This window comes from Plecotus auritus, assembly GCF_963455305.1.
Source record: "Plecotus auritus genome assembly, chromosome: 5".
In the NCBI taxonomy this organism is placed as follows: Eukaryota; Metazoa; Chordata; class Mammalia; order Chiroptera; family Vespertilionidae; genus Plecotus; species Plecotus auritus.
In genome coordinates this window covers 28,167,480-28,185,215 of record NC_137776.1, presented here as the reverse complement: position 1 = coordinate 28,185,215, position 17,736 = coordinate 28,167,480, and the positions used below count along the sequence as shown (strand labels likewise).

The window sequence follows — 17,736 nt, the reverse complement described above, 5'->3', positions numbered from 1 at the left end:
GGGGAGTGTGGTTATAAATATCTGACAATTAAATTTCCAGCAATATAATACCAATAGAAGATGTGTATACTAATGCATGAAAAGCAGCAAATCCTTTTAAAAATCTGTTTACAAACCATACCAGAGCTATCACTAGCTATTGAAGGCTAGAGGCAGAAGGTGGGTTGGAGGGAGGATTCAGATATCCATATTTTTACCTTAATTGGGTGGTGGATTATTTTCCATGCTGACTTCAGTGCTTACTACACAACCATGAAAATATGTTCCTGCCTCATCCTCTTAGGCTGGGATTTCACAAAGGCCCCATCAACCCTGAACCACATACTTAAATAGATATTAAGTTTTGTTCAGTTTAAGGAAATGTTTTAAGTATTTATTTAAGTTATGTATTTGCCTAAGTGAAGTGCACAAGTATTTTGGTTATACTGCTTTGAACAGTCACTCCTGGGGGAGATGACAAGAGCAATGTCATCTAGTGACATGGCTGAAGAAGGAATGGGGCCAAAATTGGGGGAGGGGCAGAGGTCTTACCTTGAGGCCGCCAGCACCTTTTAGCCATCCAGCATGCTGTCCTCTCTGTTTTAACACCTAAGCAACCTGGCACCTACCCTGATTCAGCCTGTCCTGCCTCCTCACATAAGCTCCTGCAATTCCTGTGGACCCAGAGAAGATGCCACTGTGGTCTTCTTTTTCTAAATTATTTTAAATTCTGTCTCAACACATATGCTGGTTGCAGATAACCATTTCCCAGCCTGTGTGACACAGAACAATAAATGCTCTATATGAAAATGCTGCTGTGCAAAAATTGGTTTGGGAAATCCTGCCTAGTACACACTCCTTGAGGGCATCACGTTGCCCATTGGCGATGTAAAGCCCTGAGGAGCTCTTCAGTGAGAAGGGAGGCCTTTGTTCAGTCCATTGCTTCTCAAGTTTATTTAGCATGAAATGTCTCTGATCTAGAACACTGGCTCACATGCTGTGAAGCTCTGGAGCACACATCTGGAAACACCAATATTGACAAGGGCAATGCCAATTAAGGCTTCTGAGCTGGGGAATGGCAGTCAAACCTGGCTTTAGACAAGGAAATTGATGCAATGGAAGGAGGATTAAGAGACATTATATAATCATTAGAGTTTAGTGATGAGCTAGGTATGCAGATGAGGGATAAGGGAAGTAAAAAATGAGTACCTGGTCCTTGATTTTATCATCCCTGGTGGATGATGATTTATTAACATGATGATAAAGTCACGTGGAATTGTGTTGAGAAGGAAAAATGAGCTTTGGTTGATTTGTTTGTTTTTTAGGGCTTAGAAAGAAATTTGTGGGTAAATGAGATTTTTAATTGTTTGACTTCTAGTGCTTTCTAATGCAAGCCTCCCATGATAGCATTTGCCAGACTACCTCCTCTAAACTCTGTAAAGGCAAAGAAATTGTTTTCTTTTTATGACTATCAAATACTTAGTGCAAGATCTGTACCCATTGACAGAACAAATACACAGATGGTTGTAAGTGTTATATGGTTGCAAACAGAAAATGGTCTTAGCTAAATGAAGGGGAAAAAAGAGAGAAGGCGGAGGTAGCCCCTGTGACCTAAGGAAGAACTGAATAGCAGGCCCTCATAAGCACAGGAAGGAGCAGGGTGCTTAAACTACAATTGCAGGGTCCAGGCCAGTCTTTGGTATAAATTCAGGTGTTTTCTTCCCTTATGCCATTCTTCTCAAGGTTTAAGTTCAGCAAAAAGAGTCTTTTTTGTCCAGGTGTGATCAGGGCACTTAATTTAAATCCTCTAGAAGGTGAGGGGGTACAGGATTCAGTTACAACAATAAGGGAAAAGAGACTAAGTACCGTGCCCATGTTAACTCAGCTTTTTTCTCCCCATACATCAGAAACTCAGCTCTTGTACAAAGACTCAGGCTTGGCAATGGGCACATGAAACCAGTCCAAAGAGCAGAGGGGGACAAAGCTGAAGATCAGGTATTTTTGAAAGGACTGGTTTTCCAGAGTGGACTTCTGTTTTTGTAGCTACTACACTCAAGGCCAAAGGAACTATATGTTTAAAAAATCTGAATATTCATATTAAACCAAGATCATATCAGTTAGATGCAATGTGTGGGTGTGAAACAGTGCTAAATTCTTTCAATGCTCTGTTTACAAACCATGTCAAGGGCAAGGTCATCTAGCAAGAAGGCGCAGCTATTTGCTAGAAATGAAATCTGACATGAAATCTAGCTGGGAACAGGGAGCGAGAATCAGGGAGCATCTGGAAGAGGTGGAGAAAGAGATGCTCTGATGAAAGATTTTCTTTTCCAGTTGGCACTTGAGGTTTAAAAAGAAAAAGAAAAAGCTTATTTTTCTCAGCCAAGTCGTTATTAGCACCTAAGCACCCTGGCAGAATGGATGATACAAGTTGTTTTACTTAAAAACATAGAAATTTGGGGATGAAAAAGACGTTAGAACACAGAGGACCAGAGATGACCGTTTTGCCCAAGGTTGCTCTGGCGCCAGTGAATGGACTGATTTCCTGAATGTAGGCCTCCTGACTGCCAACCAATGCTCTTCTCACCTGAACACAGACGCTCTCTGCCCAGAAGAGGAAGAGGACTTGTCCATGGCAGTCTCTACTCAGCACTTATGGGAACAGAGAGATAAGAAGTGACCACAAAACTGGTTTCTGAATGCCAACCAAAGCAAGAGGGATGCCAATTTTAAATGCTGCCAAAGACCTTTAATACATCTAGGTAACAGATCCCCTTCCGGATCTATGACACCCTTGCAAAAAGTAACAAAGTCAGAATAAATGTCTCCTTGTCAGTGTACTTTAATACCTTGCAGTGGTCTTGGAAAGTTGTGAGGAGGGAGAAGGATAAGACAGAGCAAAAAGAAGTGCAATGCCCTTTTCTCCTGTTTGCAACATTGAATTGATAATTATAATGTTGGTATTTGCCACATGCCAGTAGGAAATGCAGTGCAGTTCAGACATAAAGACGATACTGTTTATTGCTTGGGGAATTTACAGTCCTGCTTAGGCAGAAAAGTAACCATGAAAAGATAAAAAAGCATATGATATTGGTTAAATCTTGGCTTTCTTAACTTCCTTGGCATTTGGGTCTTTTGTGTGGGATGAAGGGAGAGGCCAGAAATAGGGTAATTAGAAGCTTTTGTAGTTGTACACAGTGGGATTGAAAAATGAAATGGCCAGTGTTGCAAGACCCAGTGAGCACAAAGAGGTCAGTTGTGGAAGAATGGGGTGTGCATGGGAGGAGGGTTATTTAACCTAATTATCCACATCCAAGCCAAGAGGGTCTTCTGGACACTCCCTTCATTTTTGGAATGTCCTTTCCCTCTCAAAGCCACTTGCAAAGCAGCTAGTGCCCTTCATGTGCTCTCACCTTCTCCCTCTGATGCACAGAGAACAAACACTAGGACCGTTTGTGACTCCTTTCACACACTAGCAGTCCCACTTAAGATCACCTCCTGGACACAATTAAACTTAGAGCTGACTTCATTGGCATTGTGTTATATTCCAGGCACTGTGCTAAGCACTTTATAAATATACTCTTATTAAGCCTCACAGTGTTCAATGGAGTACCCACTATGGTTATCCTTATTTTGCAGATGAGAAAACTCAAGTTCAGAGAGGTTGGGCAACTTGTCCAAAGGCCTCCAGCAAGTAACTGGGAAGGCCCGGAATCAAAACACAGTGATTGTACCCACAATGGCAAACACCATACTCCCAACTTTATCCTTCACACCATTACAATACCATTCCTCCTCTCTAATTCCTTGGGGCTTTGCCTAGGTGGCCAGCTTGCCTATTGTGATGTGCTAAGTTATTGAAGACTGTCATGGCTTTGGGTTTTTTCCAGGCAAAAAATAGCTGCGTTTTAATAGGGATAGCCCATAATAGGAACAGATACCTAGACTCACAGACTAATTCTAATAGTGGGATTTTGAGGCATATAGAAAAGTGAGAGAGCAGACAGACTTTAAGGCCAGTAGCTCTGAGGTTCTTGTGAACAAGGGGTTATCAACTTGGCTTTCAAGAGGAGCTAACCCTGGTCTGAAGTGAACTTGCAGTGCCTTTGGGGCCTGAAAGCTGTCATCAAAGAAATATTGAAGGAGAATAATTTGCAGTAAAATTTGGATCTGAGACTTTCAAGCAGGAGTGAATTTTTCCTCCTTGCCCACCCTCCAGAGAATTTTGGCCATTTCTGAAGTCTTTGTTGGTTGTCATAGCAGGGGGTGTTTGAGTGGAGGGTTACTGGGAGTCAAGGCCAGGGATGTTGCTAAACATCTGCAACACGCAGGACAAACCCCTATGTGTCTGATTCAAAATGTCAATAGTGCCAGGTTTGAGAAAACCTGATTTAGATAACAACTGAGACAAGTATGACCAGGGTTACAAAGTCCAAGTAAGAAATGGCCAATGAAGAAGAAATGAAGTGAAAGTGAAGGGTGGGCGGGATATAACTGAAGCCCAGTTTTCTACGGCTGGTTTCACCTGAGGGTTTTCTCCCCAGTCCCCCAAACAGTCAGGTTGATGTGGCTGGTTAGTTCATTCGGCCTGATTGTATATCCATAAGGGGAAGAGAATATTTGATTTTTTAAATAAGATTTTGTTCTAGTATACAAAACAATTTGCATCGGAAGGTGGTGACCCACAGGCAACTATTATTATCTGACTCTCTGCCTAAGAAAACTATCAGGTGAACTAGCTTCCAGGTTGTTTTTTAAAGTGTGGTCCATGTCGCATCTTCAGATAAGTTATGTGGATATTTGTAACAAAGGGTAGTTATTAGACATTGGGTGATATTCATATTGACAGATTACCGAACCCCCTATGAGACCCTACGAGGAGTTGGAATGGGCCCAGGAATCAGTCCTTTCAACAGCCTTCCCATGTGATTCTTGCACACATTGGTGAAGATCTGCTTTGGGAGTTCTTACCAAGTCCCACCATGTTCAGGACCTGACTTAGGTCTCTGTGCCTATATGAACTCCTCCTTGACCTAGACCTCATGTTCTTTACTGGTATTCTCCTCTTCACCCTTAGTCTCTGCCTTCTGGTATTTCTATGGATTGTTTTGTGTGTGCCACCATCTCCCACACGGACTCTGGGACTGATCTCGCTGTCACTGATAACCTGGCCCTGGCCCAGGACCAAGAAATGTTTGGCAAAGAATCAGAGCCTCTCTGCATTGGCTTCCATTCTAATAAGCCAGATTAAATAGATACTGGTGTCCTTTGCAGAGCTACCCAATCCTCATTTCCTGTTGTTTTAGTCCCTCTGGTCCACTGGTGAGATGCAGAACAAATAGTGAGAGGTTAATGTGTCCTTTAATTGGGGACTTGGAGCTACAACACATCAAAAGGTCAAGAATTTACTGCAGTGCTCACAGCTGAACAAAGAAAATCCAACAATTAATTCTCTGCAAAACATAAAAAACTTGATTGAAAAGCCAAGTCCCATCCATTATTTTCCAATTTCTACAGTGCAAGTCATTAAACGTTTAAATCAAAGTATATTCACTTGTCTCCTCTGTCACCTTACAAGATCGGAATGCATTATGATGCCATTAAAGAAATGGTTTGGGGGCAGACTGGCTGCACAGATTTCCGCTAGTCTATCAGATCCACTAGCCAACAGTTCTTGGTCTGAATAATGTTTGCATCTTGCTCAGGATTTGGTATTTACATGACAATTTGTTCCCTCATTAAAATTGCTTAGGTGAGAACCTTTCATTGCCCTTCCCTGGTTAAGACACATCCTTCTGCAGTAAAAAGCCCACCACAAGACTAAAACCCATGTAATGCCAATCTATACTAATAAAAGGGTAATATGCTAATTAGACCAGACACCTCCTGGACATAGCCATGGTGGCAGGGGCTGAGGCAGAGGCAGTTAGGGGTGATCAGGTCAGTAGGGGAAGGCAGTTAGGGGGCGATCAGGCTGGCAGGAGAGGGAAGTTAGGAGGCAATCAGGCCAGCAGGGGAGGGCAGTTAGAGGGCAATTAGGTCAGCAGGAAAGGGCAGTTAGAGGGTGATCAGGCTGGCAGGGGAGGGCAGTTGGAGGCAATGAGGCTGGCAGGCAGAGGCAGTTAGGGGCTATCAGGCTGGCAGGCAGAGGTGGTTAGGGGCGATCAGGCAGGCAGGCAGGCGACCAGCTAGTGGCAGTTGGACATCCCCTGAGGGGTCCTGGATTGGAGAGGGTTTAGGCCAGGCTGAGGGGCCCCCACCCTCATGCATGAATTTCATGCACCAGGCCTCTAGTGTCAAATTACCAACTTTCCTTTGGGAGCTTCACAGATATGAAAGACCTTGGCCTTATCATAACATTTGTGTACAGTGTCATTTTCAGGGTAGTTATTAGACATTTGGGACATTTGTATTGACAGCAATAATTAACAACTGGAATGAATACAGGAGGGCAATTTGGGGTGCTTATTTTATTTCAAAAGAAGTAACTCTCCTCTGTAGTTAACTTTGCCAGCAGTGAGAAGCTGGTATGGGATCCCAGCCAGCCAGAAGAGAGGATGCAGATGTCCCTTGGGGAAAATGATTATGGGCAATTGTCCCTCAATGATCAAAGGTAAATACTATTGATTCAAAGTCCCTCAGCTCCCATCTTTTGGGAGGCTATATTTGTGTACATTCAACTGATTATTTATGAACTTATCTGCCTCAACCCAGAACATCTTTCTGTCTTCCTTAAAAGATAAAGCAGTGACTTGCAACCTTTTTCATCTCATGGCACACAAAAACTAATTACTAAATTTCTGCAGCACACAAATTACATATTTTTTGGTGTGCCACAGACAAAAAATCTAGGTATAATTTTGATTTAGTCACACCAGACAGCTATTGTTGTGTTGGCTGTTGTCATTTTATTTTTTTTAATTTGACAATCTAAGAGAAAAATAGTCAGTGCCACCGACTAAATAGTCAGGTACTGCATGTTTGAAAAATTCTTGTGGCTCGAGAATTATGTTGCTTTAGGGTTGACTATTTTTTATGGGAAAAGAACACTATATTCTAAGTGAAAAATTAGCTGTGTGACTTTTTAAAGGGTATTAACAATCCAGGCTGTATTTGTTTGTATGAAACATAAACTTAGAATCCTATCTAATAAAAGAGTAATATGCAAATTAACCATCACTCCGCTACACCCACAAGCCATGCCCACCGGCCAATCAGGAGCGAGTATGCAAATTAACCCAACCAAGATGGCTGCGGCCATGGAGAGAGCAGGAGGCTTGGGTTTCCCCGGCAATAGAGGAAGCCAAGCTTTCCATACACCCTGGCTGGCCCAGGCCTCCAGTTAAGGCTACAAAGTTTCAATTATAGAAGATAAATAAATCCCAACAAAAATGGTAGCAGCCACGGAACTGGAGAGAGCAGGAAGCTTGAGTTGTCCCCAGCAATGGAGGAAGCCAAGCTCCTGCAGCCTGGCCTGCCTTGGTCTCCAATCAAGGCTAAAAAGTTTCAATTATAGAAGACAAATAAATCCCAACAAAAATGGCTGCAGCCACAGAGCAAGCAGGAGGCTTGGCTCTGCTCAAGGCTACAAAGTTTCAATTATAGAAGATAAATAAATCCCAGATACCAGGGCTTCTGCTTGGGTCACCCGGGGGCGTGACCTGCCTGCAAACCACCAAAGGCCCCTTGCCCAGGCCGCCCCACACCCCAAGGAAACCCCCACCCTGATCCGGGACACCCTTCAGGGCAAACCAGCTGGCCCCCACCCATGCACCAGGCCTCTATCCTATCTAATAAAAGAGTAATATGCAAACTGACCATCACTCCAACACACAAAATGGCTGCCCCCATGTGGACACAAGATGGCCACCACAAGATGGCCAGCAGGGAAGGGCAGTTGGGAAGGACCAGGCCTGCGAGGGAGGGCAGTTGGGGGCAATCAAGCCTGTAGGGGAGGGCAGTTAGGGGTGACCAGGCCAGCAGAGGAGGGAAGTTGGGGGCAACTAGGCCTACAGGGAAGGGGAGTTTGGGGGGACCCAGGCCTGCAGGGGAGAGCAGTTGGGGGGACCAGGCCTGCAGGGGAGGGCAGTTAGGGGTGACCAGGCCTGCAGGGGAGGGCAGTTAGGAGCAAACAGGCTGGCAGGGGAGCAGTTAGGCATCAATCAGGCTGGCAGTGGAGTGGTTAGGGGGTGATCAGGCTGGCAGGCAGAAGCAGTTAGGGGCAATCAGGAAAGCAGGCAGGTGAGCAGTTGGGAGTCAGCAGTCCTGGATTGTGAGAGGGATGTCCGACTGCCCGTTTAGGCCCGATCCTACTGGGATCGGGCCTAAACGGGCAGTCGGACATCCCTCAAGGGGTCCCAGATTGAAGAGGGTGTAGGCTGGGCTGAGGGACACCCCCCCCACACACACCCATGCACAAATTTTGTGCACGGGGCCTCTAGTATCATACAATAGCTGTCTATTTTTGTTGTAATTGCATGATGTTAGGCCCTGGCTCTGAGCATGGTAGCGGGGATGGAATGAAAGGGCGGTCTCTGTTAGAACAACGCTTGCCTCTTCTAGAGATTTCCCACTTTGCACCAGACCAAGCTAAAGCTGACTTCTTGAAGATGGTTGGATGCCTTTGCCATTGGTAGCAAGAACTTCAAATGGGTGAATCATTCCTAAATACTCATCAGGAAATTGAGAAAAGGGAAAACACTAAAATCACTGTTCCTCATTTACTAAATATTGCATTAAGATACTTATTGGCAAGATGTATGAGTATCTCCAGGCTACAAAGTTTTTCCCAATGGAAGTCTGTGGCCAATGATAAAGTTGAAAAGAAGAAAGTCTACCCCTTCACAGATGCTAATGATTCTATGAAAGGTTCACTAAATTCTGTAAGAAATTAGTTTTTTAACCTCCCCCCCATTAAACGCTGATTCAGTGGAAATTCTTATTCCAGAGACTTATTTAAATTCAATAATATAAACAAATATCATTACACCTTCATACATGTTTGAAGGGCTATGGATGGAATACTATAAATCATTTTAATGCATATAGATCACTTAGGCCTATCACATACACACATACACAACAAGAACACAAACACACACATCACACATAGTACATAACATATACGCATGCACATAACTAAAGTCTGTTTCTATTTTTGGCATTTCTGCATTCTCCCTCAGTGCGATTTAGATTGCATGCCACTTTCTTTTCCATGAAATTTAGAAATACGTTTTACTAAAAGTCATGCTATTTGAATTTGAGGTTAGTGAACAGGAAAAACTCCACACTTAGACATAGGAGGGTTTGTAGTGTTCATTTAAACTCCCCTAGAGAGGTCTGAGGCTCTCCCATCAGCAACACTGAGCTGTTCAGTGCTGACTTTTGTAGCAAGAAGTAGCGAGGCTCAGTGCTGCTAACTTGAAGAGCACTTCTGCCTAGGGCCAGGTTCAGGAGAGACCACAGTGAAGGAGGAAGTAGCCACTGTGCTTTACTTCCCTTAAAAAAGTTACAGTGGGAACTGAACCCAGAGATGCACTGTGGACCAGCCTGGTTTTTCCCAGGAAACAAAGGCTGGGCAGCATGCAAACCCTCCGGCAAAGGGGAATCTATTGGAAATGGAAGAGAAAAAAATAAAATGAGTTACTTAGACATCTTCTATCAATGAAGAAGTAGCCATAGTATATCCTGAAAAGCTCAACTGGTAAAATAAACTGGAATAAGGAGAAGAATGAATGAAGAGGTAGTAAAGAAAGCAGTGGAAATGAAGAGGAAGTGCTTTACCAGTTGCTCAAATTAGGTTTTGTGGATTCAATTATGACGTCATGTTAGCTATCTAAGTCTTAAACACCAAGTTTTCAGTTACTCTGCATCTCTAATGGTACTTTTTGGGTAATTTTTATCAATTGTCAACGAAATGCAAGTTTCTATACTTTGGTTTCTTAGATTCAAGGTGGATTCCATTTGCTGATGTTACAGCCTATTGAATTGTTGTACAAACATATTTAAACGTTTTAGAGATTACCTTCTCATAACTTGTTGCTTTGCCTTATTGCCTTTGTCTGTATTTCTATATTTGGTTACGTCTCTACCATTCTTCATCTTCCAGATTTGTCTGTTTGGTTCTGCTGTCCATCCCCACAACTACCATTCTGTTTCTCACCTTTAATTCACTGCTCAGTTTTTCCAGGTTGCTGTTTATCAGCCACAATTCTATTTCCTCTTACTTATTTCTTAGCCCTACTGCAACCTGCATTCCACCGCCATGCTCAGTGAAACGACCCTCAAAAGCCAGGTCTGTCTTCACCTACACCATCTTCTCAGTACATTCTTGATGTTAAAGCTATTCTTAAGAGATAAGCACCAAAGCCGAACTGTTGTCCAGAATAAGACTGTGTAGGAGACAGTTTTCTAAAGATGCCCCCCTCCCAAACTCTCTGGTTGTTTAATCAAACACTAATCTTAGTACTGCTGTGAAGGGGCTTTGCAGATGTTAATTAAGATTACTTATCAGCTGGCCTTAAGATATAGAAATTATTCTGTATTATCTGGTACAACTAATCAATTCACATGAGGCCTTAACAGCCAAGACTTTTCTGTGGTTAAACTAGGTGCAGCATTAAGAGAGGTTTAAGAGAGATGAGGCAGAAAGAAAAGTCAGAGAGATTCCAAGTGTGAGAGGATTCCACCTGTTGCTTCTGGCTTAGAAAGATGAGCACAGAATGCCGGCAGCCTTTGGACACTGACAATGACCCCTGGCTGATAGACAGCCATGAACTGGGGACCTCAGTCCAAAAACTGAAAGGAATGAATTCTGTCAACAACACACTTGGATTTCAGCCTCTGAGGCTCCAAGAAGAGACTCGGCTGAAATACATTGTACCTGGATTTCTGACCCATGAAGACTATGATAAAATAAATACGTGTTGATTTTAGCTGCTAAATGTGTGCCAATCTGTTACAGCAGCAATAGAAAAGTAATGCAGACTAGCAGAACCTTTTCTTAAATTTCTGACATCTTAGCACTCAGATTCTTATTTCTTCTTACCATCTTCACTAACTTCCAAACAGCCAAACTCTCATCTATTGAAAATTGAAAATTGAAAACTTACTTTCTCTGCCTGGACACCATGGGACCAAACTTTGCGCATATATATATATGTGTGCGTGTGTGTGTGTGTGTGTGTGTGTGTGTGTGTGTTTGTGTATTTTGTATGTACATATATATGCATATGGTATAGGTGTGTCTATACATTGATTATATACCTAGGTAGACCTGGTAAATACCAGTTATATTCAATAAATAAAAGTTTACATTATAGGTACATATAGGAATCTTAGCTATTATATATACATACACACAATATGTATCTTTCCTCAATGCCAGGTACTAACATTTCACAACAGCCCCATAAGTTACAACTAATTGCTTCATTGTAGATATAAGAAACAGGCAGACAGAGGTCAAGTAACTTGCTGGAAGTCATTTAATAGATGGCTGAAGAGGATTCCAACATAGATCTGTCTGAATCCAAGACTGCAAGGTCCTTAGTTTTCACCTTGCTTATCTCTCACACTGAATCTTTTTGGACATCCTTGGGTCCTACTTGGATCTCAGCCCAGATGCCATGCACCACCTTCCTTAAATTCCTCTCCCCAGTGCATCTGGATGCTGCGCTGCCCTGGTAGATTTCCCCTTTATCTCTAGGCCTCTCAATTTCATAAACTGCCTAGAATCTGTCATATGTAAAAGAACTTCAAGACTGTATTCAAGGAGGCTTGACTTGGGGTGATGAATACACAATACAATATACAGATGATATATTATAGAACTGTACACCTGAAACTTATATAATGTTATTAACCAATATTACTCCAATAAACTCAATAACAAGGTAAAAAGTAAAAGAAAGAAAAATGACTGTATTCTCAATTCCATACTGCTCTGTACTCCATGAATTCTATTTATTTTTGGACTTTCAATTTTAACTGTTTTGATGGTTTTCAGCTTCACATCTGTAGGCCTGACTCTTTCCTGAGCTCGAGGCACACATATAACAATGGTGCTAGACATGCCCATTTGTTTTCTTCTTGTTCTGATACTCAATATGTCTCTAAGTCAACATTAGTAGGAAAGCAAGTCCTTTATTCTGACCTTCCTGTGTTCCTCAGTGATATTATTCATTTTCTTGATTGCCAACCTCATAAACCTGCTAACGTCTGTGAACCTCTCTTCTGGTTAAGGGCATGGGCTGTGAACCCGGACTGCAGGGTTTAGATCCCAGATGTGCTACTTACTTGATTTGGAACTTTGGGCCAGTTGCATCCCTTCTCAGGACCCAAGTAACTTCCTCTGTAAAACTGGGGTACTGATCACAATAATAATACTTACCTCACAGGGTTGTTGCATGGTTGAAATAAGGTACTGTAAACTTTAGACCAGCACCCATCACCTAGTATCTGCTCAGTAAATTTCAGCTATCCTTTTCCATTTAGTTGCCAAGTCTTTATGTGAAATCTCCCTGTAATCTGTTTTTGTTGCCAAGTTTTCTGCCCCCCACCACTCTATGCTCACACCTGGATTAATGCAAACTGTCTATGGATCACATTCTTCCAAATCCAGGCTGCATATAGCTACCAAATGCATCTCCCAAATGCACTAATTTAATTGTCATTTAAAAAATCCTCCAGGGGTATCCCATGGCTTTCAGGATACAGTGGAAACATTCATTATCTCAGCATTCAAAGTCCTCCATAGACTGGCCCCTGACTTCTCTTTTCTAATAGTTCCTACCTCTTCTCTCTTATTCAACCCTTGGCTCTAGACAGGCTGGACATCCAACTTTTCCTTAAACATCCTGTTTTGGCATGCCTCTTAGCTTTTGTAACAACTAATAGTTATGCTTACTATGTACCATGCAATGTGATGACATTTTTAAAAGAGTCATCTCACTTATTCTCACAACTTTCTGAGGTGGCTACCAGGCTATCCCTATTTTACAGAAGAGAGAGCTTACTCCTAGAGACAGTGAGTGATTGGCTGAAATACACAGTCAGGAAGTGGTGGACCTAGGATTTGGTCCAAGATGACTGCAGATCCTATGATTTCAATGTTTCTATCTTATGCCTTATTCCCCTTCCCTAGACTATCTTTTACCCTTTTCCCATCTACTTCACTCTCATCTAATAGTTAGGTTCTACCTTTACTATAAAGCTTTCCCAGACTAGTTAAAATTCTAGAACTCCTCTGCAGGTACAAGCTTCTTAAGGCTAGAAAGGATGTTATGTACTTCTTATGAAGCCCAGCAATGCCTTGAGAATAGTACTTCATGAATTCTGACTATTTATTGGTATCAGATTTCTTTTCTAATGAACTTCCCAATGATTGCTTGTGGTTGAGCCACAAGGAATTTCTCATTATTGTCCATTCTTGCCCAATGTCCTAGTTAGGTTTTTTGACTGCCAACATATTTCTGAACTTCAGCAGAAAGGGAATTTGTTGGAATGGTGTGGGGTATAACAGGATGCTGGATAAATAGACGTGGTCTGAAATCAAGGAAGGCAAAGCTCAGTAGAGTTCTCCAACAGTGCCATCCAGGGAACACCACTTCGTGTTGCTGGATCTTCCTTTCCTTTGCATTTATGGCTATCTGACAACCCCATATGTTGCCTGACAGTGCCTCCCTTTGCCAGTATTTAAGGGGGCTGCAATAAAAGCTAAGCCAGGGGAGAATTGAGTCATTCTCATATTGCAGAAGTCACAAAGTGGGAGGGGCTGCAGATAAAGAAATGTGGCGCCTAAAGAGGAATAGAGAGACTAGATGCAAATATTAGAAAGAGAGGAAGTCATTTTAAGAGTTGCTCAAGATTTTTTAATTCCTTGTGATAAGATAGTATTCCTTCTAAAACTTCTGAATCTTCTAAAACTCTGAGTTAGGAATTTTCAGTATCTTGGGTATGAGGGTCCTCAGATGGACTTTGACACTTGTGACCTTTAACCTTGCATGTACACTTTCTGATATTTACACTTTTCTGGTAAATCCACAGTTTTTATTAGATTCTCAAATGGATTCACAGTCCAAAAGGGATTGTAAAATACTATTTCCAGCTACTGTCTAACCCCAGGACATTAGGTGACTCAGAGGCCGACTCATAATCCTATATAATAAAAGCCTAACATACTAAATGTCCAGTCAACCGGTTGGCTGTTCAACCAATCAAAGCATAATATGTTATTGATATGCTAAGGGAGCTCAACTGCTCACTATGATGTGCACTGACCACCAGGGGGCAGACAGTCTACCAGTTGACCCAGCCGTGGGCAAACTACGGCCTGCGGGCCGGATCCGGCCCACGGAGCCGAAAGAGCAGAGGGTTCTCTTGCTCTCGCCTCCACTCCTTTACTTTGAATTTATATTAGTTCACACAAACACTCCATCCATGCTTTTGTTCCGGCCCTCCGGTCCAGTTTAAGAACCCATTGTGGCCCTCGAGTCAAAAAGTTTGTCCACCCCTGACCCAGTCGCTATGATGTGCACCGACCAGGGAGCAGACGCTCCGACCAATAGGTTAGCTTGCTGCTGGGGTCTGGTAGATCCGGACTGAGCGAGATGGGCTGCGAGATGGGCCAGACACACCCAAAGGCCCTCCCACGATCCCTTCCCAGCTGGCCAACCTCCCACATCCCTCCCTGGCCCCGATTGTGCACCAGTGGGGTCCCTCAGCCTGGCCTGTGCCCTCTCACAATCTGGGACCCCTCGGGGAATGTCAGAGAGCTGGTTTCAGCCCAATCCCCCAGGCCAGGCCAAGGGACTCCACTGGTGCACACATTCCTGCACTGGGCCTCTAGTATCATATAATGAAAAAAAAGTAAATCTGAAATCTCAGTATGTACTCTAATATACCTGCTCATAGAACAAATGTGAAAGTTATTTAGAGGGTGAGATCTATTTAGGGTAAAGACATACAGTGGAATTCCCAAATATTGAATGACCCTGGGTCAAAGGGCTTCTGCTCTGTGGAATTCCTGGTTGCTTACTTGAGCCAGTTACAGATTAATGATATAGTTTACCCCTCCAGGTGTTGTTTTTATAGCATCTTGCTATTTTTCTCATGGCTTTTGAAAGAGGCTTCCTCAGTTTCCATACTTCAACAAGTAATGATCAGCATCTCTTTTTACTTGCCCCACAACAAGGTAGAGATGTCTGAGTTGCTCATGTCTGAGATATATTATGTGCTTCAGCTAAATCTAGTTATTATTGGGGGAAAAGTGAATTTCCTGCATCAGTAAAAAAGTATTTGAGATAAAGGGAAAGCTTACTCAACAAGCCGATGACATCTATTTAAGGGCATGGTTGTTGGAACTAGCTGGTTAAGTGAGACCTTCCCTGAGGCTCACTATCTTCAGTACAGAATCAGAACTGTGCTTGCACATATGGTTTCTAAGGGTGAAATAAGAATCTCTTATTCCATTTTCTCTATGACAAAAAAAAAAAAAAAGCAAGGGAGGATCATCAGAAGTATTTAGGGGAGGAGCTACAGTTTTAAAATGATGGTCACAGGAGGCTTTCTGAGGAAGAAACATCTGAGTAAAGACTCGAAAGAAATTAGCAACAGGCCCAGGATCTTTGGGACCATTCACTTCTGGTTTGCAAGTTGGAATCACGTAGGGTAGCCTCCTTGAACCTCCACCCATTCAACATGCTGAGCACTAGAAAGAAGACAGGCTCTGGAACAAAAGCCACTGCACCAACCACAACTTGCTTACACATTGTTCCCTCCTCTTGTTGGTCACCCCTTTCCACCTGTAGCCTGAATTCTCCTTCCAACCAGGACATGAGTGAAATTTGTGAGCTAGGTAACAGCCTTGTTATTTTTCTTTCTTAAAGTTCAAAACTCCCAGAACATTGAGAACCTCTTACACAGAAATTGTTCTCCTGGTTAAGCTTCTTGCTTCTATCCACATTGCACATCATACAGTGCTCTGTATAAAAGTGCTCTCCACTGACCCTCCCTGATTTAAGAGCGAGCACACTTCATAGGATTCTTTCCTCAAGACTCACCTCCTAGGAGAGTTGGTGAGAGTTTCTTCTACCAAGATAGTCATGGAGATCAGTCCTCAGTGGAAATATTCCTTCAACTATCTTCATAACCCACATTGTGCTTCATGGACAAGGAAATGTTCCTTTAGCGCTTACATCAAGCTGGTGGGCTCCACCAAATAGAATCTTGAAGAAACTGAATAACTGTCTCATTCAACAGTAGATTTTAGAGTTGACCTTTTAAAGTTTAGTCAATTATTTCTTAGTCCTGTGGTCTCCAACTATTTATCTCATGCACCTCGTAGGAAAATGTTGACTTATACTCCCATATTCTATGTTTATTTATAAATTATATAGTTCTTATCATAACTAATATTTCAAAACAATATGCATATGGGACAAGATTCATTTTTAAGCACAATCAATGTAAACTCCCCATTTATTTTTTCATTAAACTTAATTATATACTGTTCTAATCACTGAAGGACATAGTGAATGAGGCAGACTCTACTCTCATGGAGCATAGTTGAAGACAGATCATAATTTGAATAATAAGTAAAATGTACAGCAGTGTGGCATGCTGCTAAGTGCTATGAAGAAAAATTAAACAGGAAGGAACATTCTGGTGGGTTTGAGGAAAGAGTTGCACTTTTACACAACCCCAGAGAAAATGAGCAAAACTCTAAAGATTAGGGAATTAACTATTTGAACCTTTGTGACCTTTTGGCACAGAAAACCAAGGCGTCCAAGTCAATTTTCTTTATTTAGATAAACAATATAAATACAATTCTAATATTTTCTTCTTGTTCCCTAATTGTCTTGGGCAACCCTCTAGGAAAACCACTAATTTAACTACATTTTCATGAGCAACTGCCTTAAACAGATGTCTCAGATCTCAGGTGTATTATTATAGTTTACCTTTGGATCTAGCCAGACTGATAAAGTTTGGATGGCCATTTAAGTGGCAGACATAGACCCTTACAGTAAATTAGCTCTTTGATTCAATCTTGATTTGGTTTCATGGGTGGATTTACAGCGTCTGGTTTATTTCTCTATGAGCGATTCTCTTAGATGTCCAAAGTCCCCTTGTGTTGTTGTCTTGCTCTAAAGCAGGTGACTAAGGAGAATACTTGCACAGAAGCCTATCTGAACAGCTGGTAGTTAGTTACTTACAGGAAGCGGTAACTTGTCGGTTTTCTTTTCCTTTGGGGTGAGTTATGTTAATGTAGCATGAGCATTTCCCTTTTTATCAGAGAAGAAAGAATCGTTAGGCCTGGTGAGGCTTCAGAAGGAAGAGGTTTGACAAAATTGACATTTTTAAATATTTTGCGAATCAAATGACAGCAATACAATGAGCTTCCGAGGAAAGGTTTTCAAACGGGAGCCCAGTGAATTTTGGAAGAAGAGACGTACAGTGAGAAGAGTAAATCAAGAAGAAATCCACAGGCTTGGTTCTGTAGGTATCCAAATGTCGCTGTTTGCTTTTCAGCTTTATTTCAATACTTAAAAAAAATTAAGATTAGCTCTGGGGTGGTATTCTAATATAAGCTGTGGGCAAAGTCTTAGACACAATCAAATTTTCAGTTTGGCTCATAAATATCCTTTTATTATCATTATTTTAAAACATATTGATAGACAATATAAGTAGCTAAGATATTATTAGACTATTTGGAATATTGGAATTACTCCCAGTAATATTTTAAAACATATTGTAGAGGAT

At 42.0% G+C, this 17,736-nt stretch overlaps 1 protein-coding gene across 10 annotated transcripts in view; it reads left to right on the top strand.

Annotated features, from left to right (window-relative positions):
* The window catches only part of DOCK10 (dedicator of cytokinesis 10), a 218,944-nt gene that overhangs the window by 60,306 nt on the left and 140,902 nt on the right, over nucleotides 1-17,736 (top strand). Inside the window, exon 1 of one of the 10 annotated variants that reach the window (XM_080670697.1) lies at nucleotides 17,268-17,472. The exons of the other annotated variants lie outside the window; for them this stretch is intronic. Within the exon in view, the coding sequence (XP_080526823.1) occupies nucleotides 17,368-17,472 (105 nt within the window). The 5' untranslated portion in view covers nucleotides 17,268-17,367. Of the gene's footprint in view, nucleotides 1-17,267; nucleotides 17,473-17,736 lie in introns of those variants that run through there. 10 annotated transcript variants of the gene reach the window in all.